General features: G+C 41.8%; 2 protein-coding genes across 3 annotated transcripts; both read left to right on the plus strand.

Annotated features, from left to right (window-relative positions):
• The first annotated feature begins 815 nt into the window (after nucleotides 1-815).
• On the plus strand, nucleotides 816-14849 carry cd99 (CD99 molecule). 2 transcript variants are annotated; one of them, XM_076094342.1, is made up of 13 exons: nucleotides 816-1047; nucleotides 4102-4134; nucleotides 4863-4922; nucleotides 5561-5593; nucleotides 5811-5858; nucleotides 6223-6270; nucleotides 6611-6661; nucleotides 6819-6899; nucleotides 8097-8126; nucleotides 8257-8277; nucleotides 11048-11164; nucleotides 11269-11322; nucleotides 11847-14849. In XM_076094342.1, the coding sequence occupies exons 1-13, from the start codon at nucleotides 984-986 to the stop codon at nucleotides 11873-11875; spliced, it is 669 nt and encodes a 222-aa protein (XP_075950457.1). In that variant the 5' UTR covers nucleotides 816-983; the 3' UTR covers nucleotides 11876-14849. The 2 variants fall into 2 exon arrangements, with proteins under 2 accessions (XP_075950457.1, XP_075950458.1); XM_076094343.1 differs by lacking the exons at nucleotides 11048-11164; nucleotides 11269-11322; nucleotides 11847-14849 and adding an exon at nucleotides 8722-9950.
• A 141-nt stretch (nucleotides 14850-14990) lies between these two features.
• Nucleotides 14991-25437, plus strand: gyg2 (glycogenin 2). The gene is made up of 9 exons (XM_076094341.1): nucleotides 14991-15311; nucleotides 18146-18284; nucleotides 18387-18561; nucleotides 19593-19755; nucleotides 20029-20155; nucleotides 20658-20826; nucleotides 21675-21803; nucleotides 22674-22808; nucleotides 23618-25437. Exons 1-9 carry the CDS (start codon nucleotides 15305-15307, stop codon nucleotides 23783-23785), a joined length of 1212 nt encoding a protein of 403 aa, XP_075950456.1. The 5' UTR covers nucleotides 14991-15304; the 3' UTR covers nucleotides 23786-25437.
• Nucleotides 25438-27447: the final 2010 nt, after the last annotated feature.

The raw sequence follows: 27447 nt of genomic DNA on the forward strand, positions 1-27447 counted from the left end.
TATTCAGCCAACAACTGGACTGATATGATGCAGGAGACTGTGGGACATAAAGCATGCACAAGTGTGAGTTAAATGGTTTGGAATAACTTCCCTCCTATTTTCTGACCGTCACATGAACACACACCTAAGTGTGAGTATTGGGACTGGTTTATTCATCAAGCATTTCTTTTTTTGTGCTCATTGAAAAACAAGGAACAAGTAATAACCTCTCCTCTCCTTAGAGGAATAAAAAGGTGAAATATATTAGAATAACTATTAGAATAAATAGTTAAGACAGCCACATGCTTATGACCCTGGACTCCTGCTCGTCACATCATCAGTGAATATATTCACAATGGCTTTAAAAGACAGACATGGACAGAAGCAACGAGTCAAATTGAAAGCCGTGCACACACACTAGGTGGCACATAAGTGATGATTGTTTCATGTTGGGTCAGTTGAAACTGCCCCAACATGGGGAACTACACGTGGAACTACATTTATTCTAATATTGGAGTTTAAATTTGTGATTTTGTCCCTGAATGTGCGCAGAATCCAGTAGCAGATTATAGTCATTCGTATGCAAACGTCCAACTTTTCCGAGGTCTTTATTTTCTATTAAAAGCAAGAAGAACAATAAACTGCACTATTTGCGAATACACTTCGGCTTGAAATGAACGCATTTGGGGGGGGGGGGGGGCGGAACCGAACTATTTCAGTAAAAAGTTGGAAGCCTTAAATTGTTTTTTTTAAATCTGTATCTATGTTTGTAAATCACATGTGTTTAAAAAAAATATATATGAGCCGCCCCTCTCATGAGGTGGCCACACCCGGTCTGGAGAAGTTGACTCACACCGACAGACTGTAACAGGACACCGGGGAGGTCTGCTGTTCAGTCCGGGAGAGAGTCCACAAATACCCGCTAGCTGAAGCGACGCACGGAGACCAAGTTTACAGCAATAAGCTAATTTAGCTGATTACTGGAAAGTAACGTTACAGCCACCATGGAGTTGTGTTTGAGGATTGCGTTACTCCTTTTACTCGTTACCGGAACGTTAACGGAAGACGGTAAGAGCACTATTGGGATTATTACCAGCAACGGCAGGGCGTGTAATTATGGTTATGGCGTTATGTATTTTAGGGGTTTGTCTTCTAAAGTGACGCAAGGAAACTCTCTTAAGTAGTATTCCTGCTGTTAAAGGGTGTTTCTAGCAGGACATTTGACATATTAGCCGGACATTATTATTTATTTATATAAATTGCCACTAAAACAGTAGCCATGTGGTTATTAGTGCCACACCAAGATTAAAAAAAGTATTTTTCATACTTTATTTATTCAGTTAACTGTGCGAATGTATTAACTGTAAATCTTTGTAAATCTGCATGTTTACAAATGATTTTATTTGGATGAGATGATGAGATGAGGTCGTTCCAGGTGGTGGGCGGCGTTTGGTTTTCGACTTGACTGCTTTCTCATTTTACAGCTGAACAGTACACTAGAACATGGTTATTTATGGTTGGACAAGGCTCCTCATCCTTTTTCAGGGAAATCTTAATGTTACAGAATACAATTGTGTTTTTTTCCAAATTTGTGGCAGCGGGTTTGGGCAGGCCTTTTCCTGTTTTAACATGACAACACCGGGCCGTAAAGGAATAGTTCCCCTGACCTCGACCCCGTTCAACCTTTCGGATGATCTGGAACGCTGACTGTGGGCCAGGCCCAGGTGGCAACCTCCGGTTCTCAAAAGTGAAGCCAGTGCGGAAGTGTCTTAAAGCTGCATTCTCTCTAATGGCCATCAGGGGGCGATTCCTCAACACGTGTTCCGTTCCGTGTTCCGTGTTCCGAATTCCGTATTCTGTTCCATGTTCCGTGTTCCGAATTCCGTATTCTGTTCCATGTGCTGTTCCGTGTTCCGTGTTCCGATCCGTATTCTGTTCCGTGTTCCGTTTCGTGTTCAGTTCCGTGTCCTTAAGCCCACTGATGTTGTCGTCGATGTCCTCCAGGTCAGCCACCACCACACGCTTGTTCTGCACCATGTTATCCAGCATGGTCAGCCAATCAGTGAGCTCCGCCCAGGACTTGTTGAACTGAGTCAGCGCCGCAGATTCAGGGAGGGAACTCCCTACCAGACTTTCATCTGGGATACACACACACACACAACGTTTAAAACCACTTATTTATGTCCAGTTATAGCAGGCAGCAACCACCGGTTCTGCCGAGTGAAGCCAATGCAGAAGTGTCTTAAAGCTGCATTCTCTCTAATGTCCATCAGGGGGCGACTCCTCTGGTTGTATAGAAGTCTATGAGAAAATGACTACTTCTCTCTTGATTTATTACCTCAGTAAACATTGTAAACATGAGTTTATGGTCTCAATCTCTAGTTTCAAGTCTTCTTCAATACAGTATGATGTTCATTTAGTAAATTATGGTCCAATTAGAGTCAAACAGACCATAAAGCAGGGGATGCTTTAGGGCGGGGCCACCTTGTGATTGACAGCCCGCTTACACAGCATTGTCTGGGTGTTGTCCATGCTTTTGTCTTACAACTTTAACCCTTTCACTGTGTGTTTTCCATTCATAGAAGTTAATTGTAACATTTTGGTTCGGCTGTACTTAGCTCCACCCTCTTGTAGCACTTCTGGTTGCAAAAAACAAGATGTCGACGGCCAAAATTGTCCACTTCTTGTATACAGTCTATGTTTAGGCCTTGTTACCCGACATCAGTGTGCACTAATGCTCTTGTGTCTAAAGAGCTGAATAGTGTTGATTAAGTCATTACCGTAAAGTAAGAATACATGTAGAAAAGTAAAACTGACAAAGTAGCAATGGGTCCACTGTAACTCATCTTACAGACTGAAAGACTGAAACCACAGCAAAGCTTCTTCCAGATGAAGAACAAATGCTCAGAGCCTCTGCTTCCTGTTGAGGTGAGGACGAGGGCTGCTAGAGAAAACCACAGGCACTCACATGACAAGCAGTTGGCATGTGCGTTGGCAAGTTGGCAAGCAGTTGGTGTGGTTGAAGGAGGTTCGACCCAGATTTTGAAGCTCAATCAAGGCGGATGCTGATCTGTTGCAGAGATTCCACATCTTTAAAATTTGTGTACGATTTATTTTTGGTTATTTGTTCTGGAATAGCATGTGGAACATGATAAACATTAATGGTAGAAAAAAAAAGGAAGTGATAATATTACATGTAAATTACTTCAACTGGCCTGAAATAGTCTGCAGGCAAACTGGTGTTAGTCTAACCATAGCAGGAAGATGAATTAGCCATATTGAATGTAAGGGACTCAGACTTTCGCAGCGATCTCGTAATATTCAGATGCTATATTGAGCCAGAGGAATTGGAAATTGGAATCTGAAAAAAATAATAAATACATATATTAAATATGAATTAAACCTCTGAGTTGAATGGACTAGGAATGCCAACATCATAGTGTTAAATGTGACACACCTACAGCGTTCTGTTCTGTGGGGAACATTCTATGTTGTGTTCTTTGGTTGTATTTTGCTGTTTTGTTGGAAGCAATTACTTCCTTTGTTGTCTTTTTAGCCTAAAGTACGTAGAGACCGCAATTAGTGAATTCATTCCATTAAATTTCACTTTTTATTGCACAGCTGCTTCACCGTAAAAACAGTTCATTTTAGCTGCTGGAAGCTGCTTCAAGAAGCGCTGATCACGTGTGCATATTTGATGTTGGTGTAACTGCGTTTGAAGTGTGAAGTGTGAAGCTTGTATCAGGACACATGGAGTCTGAGTGTGCGTAAGAGATAAGCCTGTCATTGAAGTAAGACTTTTATGGGTGAGTACGTCAGCTGTTTTTCTGTCTCCTGGGCAAAAAGTGTTATCTGCTTCTCTGTGGGGGAAACAACTCACTAGTCTCAGTGACTCATGTGTATCAGTCAGCGTTGCCATAGGAACCGAGCAATACACTGCAGGACGTCCTTACAACACCCAAACACAGAACACATGTGCTTCCACTATGAAGGGGAAAACCCCAGAGTGCTGAGTGGCTGCAGAGGAAGACCTTCTGGTCAGCTGATCGAGCGCCGACTGTGGATCAGTTCAGAGTTCCACTGTTGGTTTGTAACAATGTTCCTCGTGTCTTCCTCACACAGGGTTTGACCTGTTCGATGCTCTGGACGATCCAGGTGAGTGACTTTCTCTGTAGTAGGACTTTTTACAATCAGTGGATACTCCAGATGTGTCAATGGGGTTTTATATCCAGAGTCTGTAATTTGTATTTTCCTCATTAATGATGTATTATTGTATCCAATACTCCGAGTAGTCTCACAACCACATATACAAACAGTACATATAATGTTTTTACGGCCATCTTTTTTAATGTCCCTATTCCCACTGTGACTATATGATCTATGTATAGCCTTCACTGGTCCATGTGGTTGGTAACCTGACCCTGGACCTGGGTCAGACCAGGTGAATCTTATCAGGTAGAGGTTGCTGTGGGTCACATGGTACACTGTCGAGTCTTTATAGAGTGTTGAACAAATACACAGCACACTGTAAACTTCAATGAACAAATAGAAAAGTAAAGAAAACCCTCAGAATCCACTTTTTACCAGAGCTTTCATTCACATCTCATGGTCTTCTTCGGGGGGTGGATGTTGCTCAGTTGTCGTGACATGACCTAAGTATGAAGCTTCACATGTCCGAACAATCTCCATCACAACTGAGCAAACCCTTTCTGCCGAGGAAGGCTGTGAATGCACTCGAAAAAGCTCGTAAGTGGACCTTTAGTGAATGTTTTTGGTCCATATATACTTAAAGGGTAAAGTTAAGAGGAACAGTGGGGATGCTGGGTAGAAATGTTAACCAGGCTGTTAGATAGTAACGCTGCTCAATTCCTTGTGTTCCTCAGAGCCAACACCTGCAAAGCCCAAAGAGCAGCCGAAGGCCCCAGAGAAGCCTAACAGTGATGGTTTGTATCCTTCTACCTGTCCCAGAGGTCCATCTGTTACATGCTAGCAGCTCTCTGAGGTTGTACTTTGGCACAGTGGTGCTAAATGCTAACATCTGAACCTTTACATACCCATGATGACTGTGGGACGTGTCCCATGTTCACCATCCTAGTTTGCACTGAACACAGCCAAGGCTGATGGGAATGTCTTTAGTTCTAAAGGTATTTGCACAATGTCGTTAAATCCAATAGTTAAGGAAGAGGTGTTATTGGACAAATATAATGTTTTGCAGGCACTTCCTATTTTATTAAAATAATCCGTCAAACGGGACATCCGGACATATTTATACCCGGGGTTGTATTTCAGTTCACTCCTCACACAGCTTTACAATGGAGTGCCCTAGGAAACCACACAAGTGATCAGACAGGTTTGAGACGGGTCCACACCCGAACCACATTATCTGAACCACATTATTTGGAAGCGAAAACAAAAGAGACGGACATTAAATAACCACTTGATCTCGTGGAGCTACTTCCGGGTTGATAGTGTAACTTCATGTGGTTGTAATTACAAAGAAGTAAAAGTATCTTTTTAGCTCAGTTTGCATGAGACGGTTGGTCTGGACTAATTCACGTGTTCTACTTGCTTTTCCCTCCAGGTGGGCTGGACCTTTCGGACGCTTTTGGACCAGGTAAATGACTCTGAGCAGGTTAAAGCTGCCGTGTTTCTGTTGTGTGCTCTCTTGAACTTTAAAATGTGCCAGCTGCTGTTTGAAACATAATGCCAGTGTGAGCTGTGAAGCAGTCATGGCAGTTTTATGGGTAATGCGATATGGGTGTTTCCGACTGAACAGTTGTCATACAGATGTTTAGTTGTTCTTGTCTAAATTAATATACTTTTTTCCACAGATGAGCATCCGACTCTAAAACCCAAGAAACCAAGTTCTGGAGATTCTGGTAGGTTTAACGGCGTCCCTCGTACCTCTCTTAGTTTGGGCCGTGAAGATAGTTTTGGGTATATGTTACCCAACGTAGTTGTGCCTACGGTGTAGAAATGTCATAGACTCTGAATTGTAAGTCGCTTTGGATAAAAGCGTCTGCTAAATGACTGTAATGTAATGTAATGTAATATGTGGGTCAGCTGATACCGATACTGTGTCACATTTCCTGTCTCTCTCTGCGCTGACGATCAAAAAAAGCCACAAAATAAACTTGATGAAAATCACATTGATATGGTTACGTAAACAAGCTTTACCTACAGATGCAACAGGATGATAAGTTATGATTTGATCAGTGAAAGCTGTGTGTTTGTGTATTCTAGGTGGCTTTGGACTGGATCTGGAGGACGCTCTCGGTCCCGGCAATGAAGGTCTCCCCAGTGTGGAGTTTTAATGGCTGATGCTTTCCTGTTTGTATTATTATTGTCCAAGAATGAAAGCTAAGCAGCCAAATGTTCTAATTCAATCCGTCTGCACACATTAACCGCTGAGCCTTTGTGTCTGCGACATGTAGCGTTAGCCTCTTTTAGCTCTTAGCCCAATATATCACTTATGTAGCCATCAGCTGCATATCAAAGACCCTTTAAATATACGTATATGAAATTTCGATTCATTGGAATTCTTAATTTAGGTGGTGTTCCGTTTTAATGCATCTGCTCTCCTTCTGTATTTACTAAATTATTGACGTCGATAACGTCTTTGTACCCACAGATCCCTACTCCAAACCTGATAAACCTGCCGTGAAGCCACCAAGCAGTGGAGGTGAGTCCGCTGTCATTTCAACCCTGAGAAAATATAGCAGCAGGTTTATCCTTATCCTAATGAATGTCCTTGTGAAAGTGGTTCGTAGTGTAACTATTAGAAGTCATTAATCTACAGTTTGTGATTTGTTTTACATTGTGTTGTTCATTTCTTGAAGGTGGAGGAAATTTTGATCTCTCCGACTTAGATGATGTCAGTGGTGGAGACTACAAGCCTGATGGAGGCCGCCCAGGTGGAGGTAAGACATCAGCACCACCAGCGCTTTTTATCCACTCATGACTGTGGAGCCAGCAGCCTGATCAGCTGTCACACTGCAGAGTTTACTCCAACATGGCACGCCGGTGTACTTTTAACATGCTGGTGTAGAATATATATATATCTTTGCTAGATACATATGTTGATATGAAAACCCTTCTCCAGAGAACGGCACAACATTTATTAAATGTCACTGTAATGCTGACAAAACTGAGACGGGTCTCGTGCCACTTTTTGAACCATCGACTCTGGTTGCTTGAAGGAGAGTGAGCATGGTTAGTGTGGTGAACAGTTACAGAGAGATGTGGAGGGAGGAGGAGGAAACTGGTTCCACGGTATGTGCCTCAGTCCTACAAAGCACACATGCACACACATGTTATACGGTCAGAGCTGTGCTATTGTGTCATTTGTCGGTCGGAGGATTAACTGTATATCCCTACACATCCAGAACCTCACGGTTGAAAAGCAGGTTGTTCAACAGTAAATAGCAGGTTGAGCCTCCATTTCTGTCCAACATTGGTTGGACAAGTGTCTCCTTGTGGACACTTGGAGAAATGTTGAGTATATAGATTCCATTGTTTTGTCATAGAGGTGCAGGACTTGTATACTGCAGTCAAAATCAAGGCCACAGAGAGTAAAAGGTGCTCGGGCTTCAATCTCTGCACACAGATTTCCATGTCAATATATTTTTGCACCATATGAGACTCAGAAGAATAGTAAGTAAATGATGAGTCATGGGTATTATAGATACAAACTGCAGGCCTATTGTTGATCCTTTTTTCTAAGATTCCGCATCGCTCAGACGACGATTGAAAGCTCTCTGTTTCTGTCCTGTACCGACGCTGTTGTTCTTTGTTTTGTGTCTCTGTGCTCTAGTTTAGTCAGAGCATGGAAGTAATTAGTTCCTCTACCAGGGAAAGAAAAAGGAAATAGAAACCCACAGGCTCTCCAGCCTAATTGGAGCCACATGGCTTCTTTTCAGATGAGATTCTGCTCCATGGTGTTAGTGAAGGAGCAGCTATGCTAACCTGTTTTTAACTGCAGCTTACTGCACACAGAGCCAGCAATACTGATCTGTTGTGTCTATTTCTATTTCTAGTCAGTGCAACACAGAGATATGTAGAGTTTCACTTCAGCCTGAGGTCTGACTGACTTTTCTCCTTCTGTCTTTTGAATCCAGGTGGAGCGTCGGACTCCGGCTACGATCAGGGTACGTTTCATCCTCATGTTTTTTATTCTACCTATTATAGTTAATACAGAAGAGCAGAAAGGCCTCACTGACAACAATATCTGGCCGTCCTAATCCTCATAGACTGACTTGCGTTGTGTCTTTCTCACAGGTGGAGCCGATCAGCCTCAAGGTAAATCCCTGTCTGCTCTCGTTCTGTGCTCTTGTGGATCTACTTCCTGTCTTTGTGTCAGTGTGGGCATCATTATGTCTCTCCTGGGGTTCTTGTTGGGCATTTCCCCTTCCCCCGCCTCAGAGGAAGTTGTGTTCTCTGAACCAACAGTTGTTGTGTTGGTGTTTTATTAGTTTTACATGCCGCCGTCACATATTTGCTTGTGGCTCTGGAGGCAGCGGCAGCTCTTTACCTCGCTGTACATTTGTCAGCCTCTTATTTGAATTGTGGGCATTGTCAGCTGGATCACTTCACTTTATTCGATCAGCTGCATTCGGTTTCATTTCCCCTCACATAAGTGGCGTCTTTGAGGATGAACTGATAGCTGGCTCAGTGTTCTTCACATTAGCAGCCCCGGTCTGGTTCCTCTGGCTAAAACCCTGCTTCGATTGTGTGTCGTTGCAGATCCAGACCTTCTGTGGGGCCAAATCCTGAAGATGCTAAATGCTAACATGCCCGAGGAATTCTATATGTGGATGTCCAACTTAAAGCAAATGTTGACCCCTCTGTTAGAGAGGGCCATGGATCTGCTGCAGGCTGTGCAATGAGCCACTGTCCATTTAAAGGGAGCATTTGACACCTTTTAAGTGCTCGTCCAGTCAAGGTTGATGGTAAATGTAGTCCTTTGAAGCTATGAAGCACTGAGGAATGAACTGCTTCCATACCATCAACACTGATTAGACATTAAAGGTGGTGAATGTTCCCTTTAAGTTGTGATTGGCTCTCAGACGTTACTGATGTTCTCGGTCCTGGATGAAAAATACATAGCAGGGTGTTTGAAAAGTCAGGAATACTACCGGGATACTTTTTTTTCCTTCTCATTTCTCATCTTATTTTGAAACCCTGTACACACTTCCTGTGCCCTTTGAGCTCTGGCTTCCTCCGTCTCATGGACACTCACAGCTGCAGGTCTGTGCTTGAACTGGAAAATGAAGAACCGCTCTAAGACTATAAACTGTTGTCAGCGCTGCAAGAAATAAGATATAGTCGACTTCATCCCTGTTATTCCAGACTTACCAGACACCCTGCATTTAGGCGTGTTCACACACTCATTATTCTGTCACTCCCCACCCAGCAGTGCCATGACTCATATATATTCATATGGTGCATGGTTTCTTTTAACGTGTGAGTGGATCTGGTACTTTTCTGACGATAGAATATATTTGATTGATTGAAGCGTCCGAGTTGATGAGTCAGTGACTCTGATGCTCGGTTTTACCTTCATGTGTAGAAGCTGTTATGGAGTTCACTTGAAGCTGTAGAATATTTATTTTCAGTCAAGATAAACTTGACGTTATGTTTGCATCAGGTCTTTGTGAATGCGTGTTGTGGGCTGTGAGGACACGGCTGCTCTCGTCCACAGTCAGCAGCAGTCTGCTCACATTCTTCACATTCTTCAGCATTGACAGATCCAGCATGTCGAGGTTGTGTGTCCTCTCATTGTCTCCGATTAACTTCACTTTTAGATGTTGGATCAGATGATGTTTCTGTCTTTAGCTCATGAGTAGTTCTCTGTCTTGTCTTTGGTAACGGTCAGCGTATTTATTTTGGCGGGTTCTTTGTAGTTGAAGCTTTTAATGTAAAGTCATGAGATGTATAAAGCATAATGAATAAAAACCCATGTGGAACGGTCAGCGCTCACTTCACAATGTGTTGGATTTGTGATCATCTGCAGAACCAACAGAGTAACGCACACACACACACACTGGGCTGACTCCAGTCCCCAGACCTGAGGCCCTCAGGGGCCCCTGAGGAAGACTTCTTCTTACAATGTGCAACATTAAGCCACAGGTATCATTGTCCACATAACAGGATGCGTATAATCGTCCTCTATCATTCATATGCAGATATGTGTGCTGTGTTGTAAACTTTCTTTCTCATAAAAAACAAACACATAAAGTACTGAAATGGGCGGTATGAGATCCATGTGGGGATCAAGATCCCCCTAAAGTGTGCTGCGAGTGAGTGTGTGTGTGTGTGTGTGTGTGTGTGTGTGTGTGTGTGTGTGTGTGTGTACACATGCTCAGCATTTCCTAGCAGCTAGTCACGCTGGAGGCTGTGTTTCTTTTTTCTGTCCAGGTGACGCCCCATTTTAACACACTGCACCATCACAAGGCACTCCTCTCCCTCATGACTCAATATGTATGCTGCCAGTGTGTGAGTGTGTGTGTGTGTGTGTGTGTGCGTGTGCGCGCGCGCCACACCCTTCCCTGGAGCTTGGGTGTGTTCACTTTGAATCCCTCTTTTTATTCTCTGTGTTGGTTTTACTGCCGACGGGTTGCTCTTGTTGTTTCGCGTCACAACATTAGAACCTCAGCCGCTCTGTACAGTGTGTTCTGGGAGCTCTCTGCTGGTTACAAGCACATCCGTCATCTACAGTCATTGGCCGCCACCTTGTGGCAAACTGAGGTTATGACTTCACGGTTTAGGAACGACGGTCCGACTAAAAGAATGCAACTTCAGGATGCTATGTGTTCACCATGAGGAGAGAAAAATAAAAAAGTGATCGCATGACTCATCACATGTCCGCTCTGAGCAGGAATAGCCAATCAGACACAAGGATATACCAACATCTGTATTATTCTTCTTGAAGATGAAAATGTTCTCAAAGAAAGCATATATGATTTTTTTTCTCGAAAGTATAGTTTATACATGTGAATTATTTTATACCTCAGTAGCAATTAACCCGTGAAATTGACACGTGTGTGTGTGTGTGTGTTCTGTCCTGCAGAAGCTGGACCTGGAAAGATTGCAGGCATCGCCAGCGCCATCGGCGTCGCTCTGATGGGAGCGGTGACCAGCTACGTAGCTTACCAGAAGAAAAAGCTGTGCTTCAAGCTGCAAGGAGGTCGCTATGTTTTTACAACGTCGTATATAGATAGAAATCGACAGATTCACAAATAGAAGGAAGCGTGACTCCGTTATCACACTGATGACATGTTCTTTCTGCAGGTGCAGATCCAGAGAGCGGGAAAGGCCACCACGGTACTCAGTCTGATCCCCAAGGTGGGTTCTTGTGTATTCAGATTCATGGAAAGAGAAAAACTGTTACAGCTTATATGATACAGGAGGAATCAACTCTACATCATTGTTAGCAGCTACGTGTACTCAGGGTATCATAAGTAAAAGCACTCGTTATGCAGAGTGGCCTGTCAGAGAATTATTATTATTATTATTAATGATTCAGTAGCGTGCAGTGGTAATTCTATTGTCGTATTCTATTATTTGTTTTGTACATTTGTGAGGTTTTTTTCTCAGAATATTACTCAGAATCAGAATCAGCTTTATTGGCCATGTATGTGTATGCATACATGGAATTTGACTCCGGTTTCCACTTTGCTCTCGATGTACATACACAAATTTACAATAAACAAGAAACAAAAAATATATATATAAAAAAGGGCAGCAAAAAAACAAACAGATGTAGGTATAAACATTTAACAATATAAGTATAAACATATATCCAAAAGTATATATATCACAGCAGGAAGTGAACTCTCTTTAATCCGTTTGTCGCTCTGTTCTTTCAGTTTTCAGCAACCTGCTCAGGACGTCCTAGACGTGAAACACTCACGAGACAAGTCAGTGGACCGTCTCTACGCGACGCGACTTCATCCAGCCCTCAATCGACTGCCATCGGTCACGTTTGGTCTGAAACATGAGACTCTCTGTCGACTTTCTAACACAACTTTCAGCCTCACACTGGAAGCTGAAATGCACACACCACAAACACATCTCCTCAGTCAACAAGTGACTGCTCCTCTGCTGTTTTCTACTGAGCTAATACCTCTCTGCCTGCATCTTTCACCATGAGATCATTGACATCACATACAGACGCCAAAACTGTAGCTTAAGATTGCGAGCCGGACCGAATGGCTCCACGGTGCTTCTTTATCCAGTGTGAACCCGGCGTAACTTCAAAACTATTAGCTGAAAATACAATTAGTTGATCAGTGATGCACAGAGGTTTGACATAGTTGCTCTACATCACTGCTTCATCACCACCCCCCCCCCCCCCCCCCCAGCTGGCAAGAAGTGTCAAACAAACCTTAGGTATCTTCTCTCTCTGTTTGGCTCAGTATTTCTTTTAGCACCTTGACTCCTACAAGGTTTGTTCATTCGAAGCACGAGAGAAAAAATAATATGTGTGGTATGTTTCATTGTTTCGTTTGCCCATGTGTTAACAAATCTGCGATTTCTGCCTCCCGACGTTTCTTTCTTTCTTTCGATTTTGTGAACCGACCCTTTTATTGTTCACCTCAGAGTCTGCCTAAACTGATTACCTTAAACCTTCTAATAGAAGTAGCTGTTGAAATAAAACAAGGAGCGTGGCCAGCGTGAACAAATAGAAGCTGGCTGCTAATTGAGGCCATAAAACAGTGAACCAGAGCGGCTCACTGATGACAAATGCTAATGGTAAATGGACTGTACTTGTATAGCGCTTCTCTAGTCTTTCCGACCACTCAAAGAACACCAGCGCACTAATTCAGTCCCGCCATGCTCACCACTCTGCTGCTCTCACTTTCTCTTTTTATCACATACCATCCTCATTCACTCATTAACACCTGCAGACCTTTTACCAGCAGACACTTTGACTTCACATATTTAACAACATGAACTATCGCTCAGTTCCATTAAAGGCTAACTTCTGTTTTTTTCAACTTGGGTTATTTTTTCCCATGTTTGTGTGTCCAAGTGACTAAAACTCTTTCCAGTGTTAAAGGGAGAACGCTGCAGATGGGAGCCACTAAACAGGCTTTAATGTAATCATATCTGGCAACTCGTCATTATTCATGTGGTGTGTTGCTACTGACAGGCTCCGATTGTTATTATAAGTGTCTGACAACATTATGTAAAGGAGTCCAAAGAGAAATAAAACCTTTTTGCGAGAGTTGGAGAGAGAAGTGCCGGTGTTGTCAGTTTGTCGTGTTGGAGTACAGAAAGCTTAGCTAGCTTTTAGCTTTATAGTTAGCTTTATTTGAAAAGATGTTCAGTCTGAGCCTGTCGGTAGAAACAAGCACTTTTAGTGGATATTCATTGACGGTGAGGAGTTGCCTGATTACATTACAGTTCGTTTAGCAACTGACTGTCGTGTCACTTGGACACAAAAACACGAGCAACCAGGGACCAGGGTGGAAAAATGTAAGTTACCCTTAAAAGGTCTCAGTAAGCCAGCAGGCACAGAGCCAGAATACCAGAATGAAAAATAGAACGAGAAACTCAGAGCGACAGAGAAGTGAGTGTGACATGACTGTTAGATAGAACTCATGTACATTATACCGAATGTATCGAGACAACCTGTAAACAAGGACAAAGTGTTGCATCAACAGCAGATTAATTACTACGTTTGATCGAGTATGCTCATAAAAGACAAACGACAAAAAAGGCCAGGCTCTCTCTCTCTGCAGTAAAGAGAGATTGTACAGTTATGATATCTGCAGCATCACACAACGATGCTTCAAGTCGTATAGACACAGTCATCATGTAGTTGGATCTAAATCCAGCAGCTTTTTAAATATAAAATGCTGATCGTGAGGTCATGAAACACAAAGGAGAGGCCTACTACATGTATACATCCAATAGATGTACAATCTTTTGTATCATAAATGTAACACAGAGTGAGCATCAGCTTTTTGTTTGCCGTCATGTTGTGTTTGCAAGATTCATTTTGTCTGTAATTTGATTCCTTAAAGTTTTATTTTCTTAAAAGCTGCACCGATCGATGAACTGACCTCACTATGTGTAATGTGAAGTGTGTCACCACAGATAATTAGCCTCTTTTAGCTCATTGGTGGAGACCTAATCTGAACTCGAGGAAGAATAACTATTGCACTTCTTTATTTCATCAGCACTTCAACACGATCCCAGATGAATGCTGGTGTTGCTCTGCAGCTGCTGCATGTGTAAATAAGCAACGAAGCTTACATCTTTGCCATCACAACCATAACAGGTTTCCACTGCCCCTTAATGCAGCTTTAAAACAAGCCAACTCCTTGATACAAGATGATTTCACACTTTTCTCACTTGTTTTAAGAAAATACGTTTTGTAGGAATCAACCATAGGCAGAAATGACCTGATGAGATGGAGAGTTTTTGCTGTCTGTGTATTGTATCCGTTTTATCGCTCAGCTGTGCACTGACATTAATCATGTTGATTTCCCTCATGAGTCATCAGTTTATCGGAGGAGCACATATCATAAAATCAGAGGTATTGCATCCGGGGATTGTTGTTATGATGCTCGAATATTAAAAAGAGTTGCACCCTTGTGAGCTGTAAATACTTGATAATAATGCGTATAAATGCCTGCTGACTTTTGCTTTCGGCTTGATGTTGCAGTGTGCTTTTCGTTTTTCAGTATCAACCTCATGTTCTCAATCTGAAGTGCATTTTTTGGAGATTTTATTTTGTCACGTCTTAGTTTTACAAGCATAGACTTATTCCAGGTATATTACAACTGACGATTAGATGAATGTTACTTTTGTGTGTGGATTCAAAGTGTGTGTACATGTTTCCAATAAAGTGGTGTACAGTTTGTCTGCGTTTTGTCATTTTGTCGTTGCCTGCTTTGTTAAGTTACGTCACATTAAGATGTGGAAAGGGAAAGTTGACACACTATATGAGCGAGCTATCAGCTGATGGACAGGACTGTAGAGGTCGAGACCATTGCTCAACACTTGGCAAAGCTCACTATCTAGTTGAATGACCAGTTGAACAAACAGATGGACACACACACACACACACACAAACACACACATAGCTGGGCCTCTGCTCCACTCTTTACTCTGATGACAGAATTGAATGTGATATCCCTGTACGGCGCATCAGATATTAATTCCTCTTCTCAGTATTTAAGGTTCCAGCAGCAGCCGGTGCAAAGATGTGACTGGCATCCTAGCAGCCTGTATGAGAGGCCTTCTGCATACATGTGAAGACAATTCCTGATCTCCTTTGTGGATAAAGTTGTTGGATTTGCAGAACATTTCAAAAATGTCAGGTAGGTGACATCATTTAATATTAATGATGTAGACTAAAAAAACAAAAAAGATCGAATTGTTCTTCTCATTTGTTGAGTTTAATTTGGTAATAAAGGTGATTCAGTCTGCTAGTTGACCATCTGTACACAGGTTAATTCAATTTAAAGAAATAAAAGACAAACCTCCCAAAATTACGAGACAATTTTCAGCTTTGATCCTCAAGAACAGACTGTAATTCTCTCCGGTCCTTTTCTCCGAGTTATTAAATTATATCAAGCACACTGTAGTGACCCAGTTTGACTTGAAATCAGAATAGACCTTGTGATCATGCTCAGTGTGCCAATTGGAATTTGAAACTACACACCACCCAGAGATGGCTGCAGACAAAAGGTTACAAGACTCTGCATCTGACTACCGGCCAGGAAAATGAAACTCTGACACTCCTTTCACAACTAAACACTTCATTATTCGACCTGAAACTGGTTTTACACTGATGGTAAAACCTATTATAGAAGTAAAAGCTTCAATGACAATGACCATCAGTGGCCTTTTGTGTGGAAGTTCAATTAAATTAAATTTATTTTTGTATCGCACAAATTCACAAATTTGCCTCAGAGGGCTTTACAATCTGTACACATGCGACATCCTCTGTCCCTCACATCAGAACAAAAAAAGCTTTGACGGGGAGAAAAGAGGAAGAGACCTTAGGGAGGGATCCCTCTATCAGGATGGACAGAAGCGTGATACAGGTCATGTGTACAGAATGAACAACATAACAGAGTTACAACACATTCAAAGTTATATATAGAGCTGCACTGGGAGCTTAAGTCATTTTTAGAAGCAGAATTGTAGAACATGTAGAACAAGACACTTGGTGTCATGTTGACACCTTCATATTTTGAATGTTTTCTTCTGGGATGGGAGTAAACATGCCAGATAAGCAGTTCAAACTGAATCACCATCTAATAAAAATGGTTTGAATGCATCAGAATTAAGTCAGATCAATGCTGTATCTGTGTTCCAACATTCCAACAACAACATTAATCAATCACTGTAGTAACTACTAAGCAACCCTCATTTAAAAGAGCTCGCAACAACAGTCAGTAAAAGTACTGTTACTTTAAATAAATGTAGTGGTTGTGTGTGTTCTAATCTGGAGAGTCACCTGTCTGAAGAAAGAGAACACGGTACAATAGTTCTTGTTCATGACAAAGTGCTCCTCAGTCTGCTCCAGGTTAAACTGACATAAAGATCTCTGAATCTGTTTCTGTATCTATGCCTTTTTATTTACATCTCGCATTTCAACATTTGTAAAGAAACACAGAAGTTGCACAAATACAGTATTTAGATTTTTATTAAAAACATCCCCATTTCCATCACTTTATAACATTCACAATCCTTATATTCATTTGTGAATCGTCGACTTAGCATTTTAAAATGGAAACATATTTGTCTCTTTTATCACCGTTGTTGTGTCTTTGAGCGCTCTCCAGTAGGTGGTGATGATGTAACATTTATGGATGCCTCAAAGAAGAACTAATGTAAAACTGACGACTTCCATAACTGAAAATCGACATTATTTTATAACAGCTGACAAATCAGAAACTGTGGAATTAATATTACAGTAAATTATGAAACACAGACAAGTACTTTACCACTGCCTTTGTGGTGTTTGATTCATGTTATTAAGGATGCATCATGTTTCAGACGTCCATCCTGTCTGTCCTCAGCTGAGCTGTCAGTACTCAGTTTGTATTTTATCTCTTTACCTCCACAAGTGGACGGTTAGTTGCTGCTCTGTGCGGTCAAGAGGACACCAGAGGCTCTGAACCTGTGAATCCAGTGATGCTGACAGATCAGTCGAGAGCGGGCCAAATTCACTTTTGATGCTTTTGTAACTAAGATCTCTCGGTGCACAGGGTGGGATCAGACAGATCGGTCCTGAAGGAGTTATAAGTGGAGAGAGATGTTTGAAATGATGCACAGTTCTTCGTGGAGCAGTGTGAAATGTTGTTGAACTGTTGGAACTATATGCAGAATACTGAATCAATGTGTTGAGGGTTCTGTTGTTCACAGTCTGATGCTGGTTGGTCAAAATGTCACCAGTCATCACTCCGGTCAGAGACTGCAGATGGATCAGATACATGCTGCCTTCAGGTGACGGTTCAACAGTAGGCCATGCAGATGTTTCACTAAAAATATGACGTAAATTAGAGGCACAGCTACAGAAACAGATTCACAGATATAAATCACTCCGCATTGTGTTTTACGAGATACAAATGATGCGACATTTTACGAGTCACATGCTCCCTGTATTTGTGGATGTTGTGTGAGACACCACAGTCAAACAGTTGGGTGTGTTTCATTAACATGCAGGGTGGTGTGTTAAATCAGTGATTAAAGGCTTAGGTACAACAGCGCTAATCATAACCATAACCCACAAGGACAGGTTCCTTGATTTGATAGCATTGTTGTGCATTTGTACTGTTTTCTAACTAGTTAATTATGCCGATAACATTTGACTCCATTTGAAAGATGTATCTTTTGTAAAACCGTCATTTTGGGAACTTATTCTTACTTTTGATGCCACAATTACTTCCTGTTTACAAAGTTGATTGTGTGTCATAGACGTTTCTTAGCGAGTGATTTAGACACCCCTAAAGCTGAAGACATTTCTTACGGTTTAATGGTGCACCAGTTTGAAACTAGCCAGTACAGAACTTAATATTCAGACTCCGTAATCCAGATCAGAGGTTACATTACAAAGACAAAAACACATTCCACTTAATCCCAGGTGAGGTCAACAATGATATCAGTGCAGTACATCTAATCCTGTCATCTGACCATTCTGTAGCAGGAGAGGCCTTCGTCACCCTGGCCACCACAGACTCATACTGCAAGGGAGCTATAGTGGTGGCCAGAAGTTTACAACGCCACGGGACAACTCGCAGCACCGTCGTCATGGTCACACCAAACATTTCAGAACAGTCAAGGTGGGCGATAAAAGTTTGTCAAAGCCTATAATTCTGACGCAGTTTAAAGTGAAGTGAAGTGCTAACCATTAGCCCCTAACCATCTAAATCTTTGTATTTCAGACTTGCCCTTAAGGACGTATTTGATGAGGTCATCACGGTGGATGTGATGGACAGTGATGACCATCTCCACCTGTCCTGGCTGGGACGTCCTGATCTTGGCATCACCTTCACCAAGATCCACTGCTGGACTCTGACCCAGTACAGCAAATGTGTCTTCCTGGATGCTGACACACTTGTGAGTCCACCGAACATACAGTTACATATGTTGACTGCGCTATCCCGCTATATGTGGAACATTTCTACGAGTGTGTTCCAGATTATTCTGACGGTATAGGTTTTTGTGATCGGTGCGAAGGAGTCCAGTCTATGTGCAACTTTCTTTTCTTTTTCATCCTGTTTTACACATTTGAAACCTCAGCTTTGATCACTCTTCAGAGGAATAATTCATAGAAACAAACACATAGGGCTCTGTGTAAATAAATGCATATTATTTCAAAGCACATATTGCACAAATCACTGCAGCATGTGAACATGCTGTCTTATTGACCTTCCTTTACATCACTATCTATCAGTCCACATACTGTGTTAGTCTCTTTTACGGGTCATGTTGTAAACTGTTGTCCAATGTCCCCATGTTGTTCTTGAGATCAATACCAGCATGCATATCGGCGGACATATTGGAGCGTGTCCCTGTCTATGTCTGCTCAGTGTAAACATATTGTCATGATAGCATGAGCAGTCTCAAGGTTATACCTGCACTGCATCTCCTTGTGCACACATATTGCATTATGGCTCGTCTGGATCAACCAAATGTCACTACTATAGCCTGTATGTTAAATAACTATGTTTTCATGTTATTGTTTAACAAATTAGGAAATAATTCTGAGTAATGAACTTCAGATTATTTTACTCGTAAAATTCCCCCACCTACACAATTCTCCTTTCCTTCAAATATTTTACTAATATTCTATGAATATTATAATGGCATTGAACTACAAGCAGTCAACTAGTTACTAGGGCTGCCACATAGTAGGCACTCCTTGCAGTAAGAGGCATGGTGCCTTGATCAAATGGTGACCTCTCACCTCTATAGCTACCAGTCCAAACACCATACTCACCATTAAAACAACAAAAGTCTTATAACAATGCTGGAACATTGTCTGTTGGCAGACGTACCTACAATAGCTATGTCACACACATGTACAGTATATGGTCACACCCACACATCCACCGCTCCTGCTCTCTGATCGACCCGTTCCCTCTCAGGTTCTGTGTAACGTGGACGAGCTGTTCGAGAGAGACGAGCTGTCGGCGGCTCCTGATCCCGGCTGGCCCGACTGCTTCAACTCTGGCGTGTTTGTCTTCAGACCGTCCCTCCACACCCACAGCAGGCTCCTGGACCACGCGCTGCAGCACGGCAGCTTTGATGGTAATGATGTCTGGGTTCACACTAACAGGCAGAGAACGCAGTGTGCTCTGAATACTGACAACTCAACTGAATGCATTCATACAACATTGAAAGGTGATGCAAGAGAATGGATTTGTTCGAACTAAGATTCAGTTTTCAGGAGTTTCAGAAGGGGGAGAAAAAGCTGTGCATTCAGGACTTGTTTAGAGGAGACATCTACTCTACCCACATTCAATTCATATCACTATTTACTTGTACACATTGCAGTTATTAATACATTTCCGTTGTTGTCAGGAGGGGACCAGGGCCTGTTGAACTCTTTCTTCAGCAGCTGGGCAGCTGAAGACATCAGCAAACACCTGCCGTTTGTCTACAACCTCAGTGGCAGCTCTTTCTACAGCTACCTCCCTGCTTTCCAACAGTGAGTGTGTGTCGCTGTGTCCTTCCGTCCTCACAATACATCTCGACTCTGTTTACGCACTTTTCTATTTGTGAAAACCTCATTTTTTTCAGGCTGACACAAATTTGTATGTTTGCATTCAAATATACGTATATTTTGGCTTATTACAACATATGTCTAATTTTGGGAATACTTGCAACAGTTATATTTACACTGTGCAAAGCAACTGCTAATTTCAAAACATCCATGGCCTATCTATACACAAAATGCACATCTTTCTGTAACATTTGTGCAAACAGCTTTAATATTCTTACACAAAGGATGATTTCCCAAATTTGTGACAACCACAGAAATAATCTAAACTTTGATTTTGGCTCCATAATATGCACAGACCTTGTCCTATAGAAAGGTGTGCAGACACAGCACTTTGTGCCTGACTTGTGTTAGTGCCATCCTCTACCCACTCAACTGTTCAGATTGATAAACTGTAGCACATGCTGGAGTTACAGCTTTGTTCCTGCAGGTTTGGCCACAACGCAAAGATCGTCCATTTCTTAGGAGCAGTGAAACCCTGGAGCTCCAGCAACCAGAGGGATGAGAGCTGCTCACACACCATGGAGCAGTTTGTGTCTCTGTGGTGGAAGGAATACCTCAGTTCCACACCATCATCCGAAGCAGGGAAACAACAAGAGGTACGGACGTCTTTGTGATGTGACATCTTTATTTTATCTTAAAGTAGGCCACGTCAATGAATGGAGTCGGTTCCACACTGTCAGAATGAAAGTTTATGAAGAAAATGAAAGGCCTCAGTTTCTGCACTTTGCTTACTTGCTGATGCACAAGTTACATAGCGCTACAACATCATTAATAATGACTAGCTTATGAACTTGATCTGGATATTCCACACTGTGATCTAATGCAATTCACAATATTGTAACCCTAGTTGTATGAGCTCAGCAACGTGTTAGTCAATATTCATTCATAATTAATTTATTATTGAAAACCTTTGCATGTAGATTTATTTTATATGTTTATTCTGACTAAATTGTTCCCAGGGTTCACTAAAAATAAAACAGCATTAATGCATTTGAAGTGTATCAAATCTCCATCCTCCCTGTAGGTATAATACCACATAGTCATTTCCAGGAACCTTCGGAAATAAACAGTAGATTGATGACAAATATGGTATGGGGCCCGTAAAATAAAGTGTCACCAATAACATTCATATGTAACTGTTGAGTCATATGTAATGGCTCTGATTATAGCGTTCAGCAGTGTCACTCGATGTTGTTGTGGAGGAAGTCAGCCATGTGCCATGTCTGGCCGATGCTCTGCAGGTTTTCACTCCAAACACTCGAGCAGAACATTTCACTGATGACTTCCCCCTCTTTAGCTGAAGGTTTGTTAATCAGTCACAGAAGCTGCTGCAGAGCTTGGCTGCAACATAAACATGCAGCCCGGCAGCCAAACGCGACACACGGCTGCCCAGCCCTCGGATTGGTTGTCGTTCCAACACTCAACATCCTCCCTTGTTTTGCAGATCCAAGAACAAGAACAAGAACAAGAAGCCAAGATGCCATTTAGAGAAAACTTGAACAGTTCAAACTCACTGCCTGTACATCTCCCACCCCCTTCTGGGAGTCTTCATTCACCATCTGAACCAGAGACAGTAAGCTGAGACACCAACATACCTTATTTAGTGTCACTGTTCGATATGATGTTGTTATGGCTATGGTATCTTTAAATGTGAGTGTGTGTGGTTGTATAGCCAATTATATAATCTGAGAATATTTAACATTATAACGGTTAGGACATACACACTCACAATGTATGCCATATGACATCAGACTGACAATAATGATATCAGTCTCATGCTTGTGAATCCAGAAGAGAGATAGGTCTGGGACATGTTAGCCTAGCTCAGCACAAAGACTGGAAGCAGGGGGAAACTGCTAGCTCCATCGAAAGAAAAAAAGAAATCCTTAAAACTACTTTAAACACAGAGTTCATTAAAAGTCACACATGTTCTGTGAAGCCAAATGAGTAGTCATTAAAAATGCTGATCAATCCCTTAATTAGTCAAATGGATGACCTTATTAGCATAGCTGCTTGTGTTTATAATATGTCATGTGGATTATTATGGAGGCTTATTTGGCAGTTCAAGTGCCTCTTGTTAGTTCCTGTTAATGCATGAGCATTTCTGCTTGACTGCATTTGACTCCAGCAGAAAAACACAACACAGGGACACAGCTTATTATCTGCCACAGGCCTCTGAGCTTCTCATTGCATTTCTGTCATTTGTTTAATTCCTTTCAACTTGATGCATTGTGCTTAAACAAGCTTGTAAGATTAGCCTGAACAGACACACGGCCTCCAGTGGGACAACAGCCGTGAACATACATCAACAGTGTTATTGAGCGCTCCGCAGCGACTGTTTGAACCTCACTCCTGTATAATTTCACTCTTTGAGCTGCTCTTATAGTAGTGTACAGCATACACTGCAGTGCATTGATGGGTGACATGACTATGGTGTCTGTAGTGTTCCCACACAGATAACACACCGCTGGAGGAGGAAGAGTCAAGAACATGTGAGACGACGGAGATCCAGGACCCAGGATTTGGGACAAATGGGTCGGAGAGCAGTGCTAGCGCCTCAAACACTGATACAGACCCTGTATGTAAACCTTTGTGTTCTCACTTATACTGTACCAACCTCATTCCCATATTGGTCAAAATATAATATCTTATATTTTGACCAATTGGGGCGACCGTGGCTCACTGGGTTAAGAGGGTTGTCTGGGAACCGGACATGGTTCGATCCTCGACTGGGACGTGTTACGTGTCGTAGTGTACCTGAGCAATACACTGAACCCCTAACGGCTCCCCGGGCGCCTGTCATTGGCAGCCCACTGCTCCCTATATACAGGGATGGGTCAAATGCAGAGACAAATTTCCCCCTTAAAGGGATCAATATAGTATAAAAAATTAAAATATAAATTTTGACCAATATGGGAATGAGGTTGGTACAGCTCTTGCGTGATTCAAAGATCCTTTACTTTTAATATCGTAATGTCTCCATAATTACAAGCGCTCACTATTGATATTTAAAATGTCCTTTTCCAATCAATCAAGTCTGCAGTTATAAATGTAGTTATTTATAATATAATCCAAAAGCTGCTCTTGTTAATTCCAAAGCATTAAAAAATGATTTACATGAATAAAAGATGAATTCATTAGAAAGTGTCTGTTGAGAGATAATATGGAATATAATTTAAGACACAGGTTAGTTGAAAGTGTTCATAAGATGAGCATGAAAGAACAACATCACTCTACCCATTCTGATGTGATATGCTCAACCGCATTCTGTTTGTACACGAAGATGAAACTAGAAGCTAAAAGTCAGCCTGAATAGAGAGTCTGCTGTTTCTTGTGATGAACTGCCTTTGAAGACTGATTTGTTATTCTGCTACTTGATCATGGCAGAGGGCTGCAGAGACGGAGACAGAGACAGACAAAGAGACAGAGACAGACAAAGAGACAGAGGCAGAGCGGCTGGAGCATCGGCGGTTGTGGGAGGCTGGGCAGGCCGACTACCTGGGCAGAGACTCCTTCCAAAACATCCAGAAGATGCTGGACCGCTTTCTGGATTAACACACAGGAACAACTCCGTCACCCAAACACAGCTGTGTCCTCTAGTTCATTTTTCATTTCCTCTGGGGTAGAGGTCAGTGTGAACCCAGTGGTGATAGCCAGACTGATTTCACAGACTGATTTATATGAGTTTTACGGACAAACCCAAACAAATTCTACTCCCTATAGGACAGCTATGCCAGCCATCTTCACTTCTACAAACCCTAACTATACATACAATTAAATAATTCGTAAGATGATCGGGCCTCAACGTCAGGTTCTAAAAATCCATTATTGCAAAAAATAATGCACCATCTGAATGGTCCTAATAAATACATGAATAAATCTCAACAGTAGAAACCACTATTGAGCTTTAAACAAAACCATGCAGCTGAACATTGTTTTGGGATGACAGTGTGGCTCATTGATGTGTTGTTAATAATTGGAGCTCTATGGTACAGAGGAAGAGGATATTTTAACTGCACAGTATGAAAACTAACATATTTAAAGTACTCCAGGTAAATGCTTGTCATGTCTTTGGCTCCATGTCAGGATTTCTTACCATCTACTTTTGTTGTTTACACTCTGATAAATTAAAGCAAACTGGTGGTCACTGATGCAATGTCAGGATTTAGATTATCTGTATCTGCATAAACCTACAGCAACGGAAGAGTATTATTTCAAATAAAGTAAAGATCTTGAGAAGGAAGTCAAAATGTTAAGAATAAAGTTGAAATACCATTTCGAGAACAAGGACAAAATGTTGAGAATGAGAATGAATCAAACCACTAGACTAAATTTCTCAACATTTCGACTTTATTCTTAAAATGCAAAATAAAACAAATCGTCCTTTCATTTTGTTCCCCTTATGCATGGCCATCCTACTCCTCTGTACGAACGATCAATCAAACAAAGAATCATTTCTGCAGAGAAGCTTTCACATAATTGCACATAGAAACTCGACTGAACACAACCAAGTTGCATAACAATGTGTGATGCATTAACACCAACATGATATCTCTATAACTCTTCCAAATCGGACTGTCTCAAGCACTGGATATCAAACTCTCTGTTACATTGCTTCTTTTTCTTCCTACTACTTCATATTCAAGCTGTGTACTATCTGTGGTCCGATGCGTGATGCATATTTCATTTTGACATTCACATGAAAGAGGAAGATGTTGAAACGTTCTGTAACGCTTTATTTCACAGGTCCCAGGTCCCAAAGAAGGAAGGTCCCTAGAAAGTATGTCATTTGGTAATAATGGGGAAAGTGGAGACAGTGCTCATTTGGTTTGCTTCCAATCATTAAATTCAACAGTTCTTCTTCGAACTTCTTCAGAAAATGTGCTTATAAACTCAGCACAACTAACAAAAAAAAATCGGAATATCTTTCCATCAAACCTATTTTCCATATAATTAATACTAAAGTTGTTTCCAGCTAATCACGAGAAGATTATGGGACTCATAAATTAAAGCATTATTCTTTTCATTACAAAAGCAAAACAATGATTCAACATTTCTCCAAATTGTGAATGTTCCACTCTGTAAAAATATATCCTTGTTTGCAATAAAGCATGAGATATTTTAGATTTTTGTGGAACTAAATATTTCCTCAAGCCGTTTGAGTTCACATCGGTGAAGAGAAACCAATAAACACACACATGAACACAGCTTTCTGCGTGAGACTGCATTCATTCTCTTCCACCAGGGGGCACTGTGGCTCTTCTAGCACAACTCTCCATCATGGCAGCACATCAGAGACGCAGGAACACAGATTAATAGATGTCTGACTGCAGTCGACAGTGTGCTGTGTGATCCTTATCCACTGGGCACATGGTGCATGTCATTTTCATCGACATCCCTCTCATAATGCCGCGGCACACTGAAGGAAGATAGTGTGCTGAATACAAAGCAAATGGCAGGAGGTGACGGGCCGGGGCTGCGCTGTCGGTGAAAAGGCCTTATGATGATTGCTTTGAAAGGCAACCTGGCACATCGCTGCTCTCAGATGAGTGGCTCCCGCTTGACTCCGATTCACCGAGATTAAAGTGCGAGCACCGATCTGGGGATAGGTTGCCGGTTTCTCTTGACCGCCTCATTCATTAAGCTCTGAAAAGGCAAAAGGAATCAGAAGGAGCATCCGTCCCTGCTGACGCTTCTTCAAATAACGTTGAGAGCCTTTAAGAGGCAATAGAAATGCTCCCCATCTCATATCTAGCACCTTAAACTAACAGCAGAAGAACAGCAGTGTCGTCATTGTGAAGCTCCAACAATCTGCAGGCTTTATCAAACAGACAACAGCTGAGTCGACTGTGTAGCTCTCTTCTCAGGAGAATGTGTATAAATCTGTGAAATCAGCTCCTGTAATGATTAGCTGGCAGACTGGAGTCTCCTCCTGAATTTGTGCTTTGAGACTTAGCATAAATATGACCTGTCAGCTGGGAGAAGTCATTCATGTCAGCCTCCTGCTGGCAATTACAAGAGGGGATTGACAAAGTGTGTCAACACTGGTATAGATTAATAACCGATGTGGCAGTCCAAGATAATAAAAGGCAAAATTATAATGACAGTAATACTGTTTAAAGCCTGCTGCAGTCTGTTAATGGTTAAACTTGACTTATATTATATTATCAAACTTATCTTGACTTTTAATAAAAGTTCAGCTCCAAATATTTCCCATGATTCAACTCACCAGCTTTGTTTGGCTGTCGTTCCTGGTAAACATCCTCTTCTGTCAACCTTTACATCGCAGGTTTATAACGCAGACCTTCTGTCATATATCTGTAGCCTCCAAGCTCAAGATCAGATGGCCCTCATAACATCACGATGACATCATCCGAGTTATTTTTTCTTCCCCTTCAGAGTCACAGAAGATAGTGTACGACTGTATTCACAGAAACACACATGTGCTGTGTATAGTTACTAATCAGCTGTTATATTGATGTTCTTCTGGTTGAAACATTGTACAGAACAAACAAAAACAAAAACGCAATAGCATCTATTAGTAAAGAGACTTTCTATCAGCTTAAAACTTAAAGGACCATTTAGTCCGTTCAGACCTTTGTGAACAGAGATTTACAGCTTTTGAACTGCAGTGTACATATTCCTCATGACCCTTACACTAATATTAATTAATTAATTAATGTCTACAATTGGTGGAGTGACCCTTTAACAAAGCCCTTTTGACTCTCCCTCAGCTGTTTGTCCCTGAGGGAGAATCTTCCACTACTTAGAAAACTCAACTACACCGACCCTTCAGTGGCTCATCCTTCATTAGCCTGCCAGAGGGTACCTTTGATTTGCAACCCTCTGCTCTCATGCTCGTTCGCCCTGCAACTCGTATGATGTTCAGTTCTAAGAATTACCAAGGGTCGACGAGCAGTAACATGCACCAGGAGTCAACGAGCAATGGAAAATGATATTGTAAAGCCATGAGCCTTTGCCTCCATGTGAAAAGAAGCATGTTTGCTAGGCCTGCTGGCCTGCTGTCTTCCATTGCAGAGCAACTCTTTTTATTTGACTGAGACTCAGTGGTTCTTTGTCTGACATTGCTAACATGCTGATGTTGGTAGATTAGGATTAGGCACAATTTCTGCAATCATGTCATTTTAGCGAGTTAGGATGCTTATACTTAGCACTGAACCCGAAGTACAGCCGAGGCTGAAGGGAGTGACATTAGT

This window comes from Anarhichas minor, unplaced genomic scaffold (assembly GCF_050575085.1).
Source record: "Anarhichas minor isolate MPS153535 unplaced genomic scaffold, ASM5057508v1 ptg000018l, whole genome shotgun sequence".
Classification (NCBI taxonomy): domain Eukaryota; kingdom Metazoa; phylum Chordata; class Actinopteri; order Perciformes; family Anarhichadidae; genus Anarhichas; species Anarhichas minor.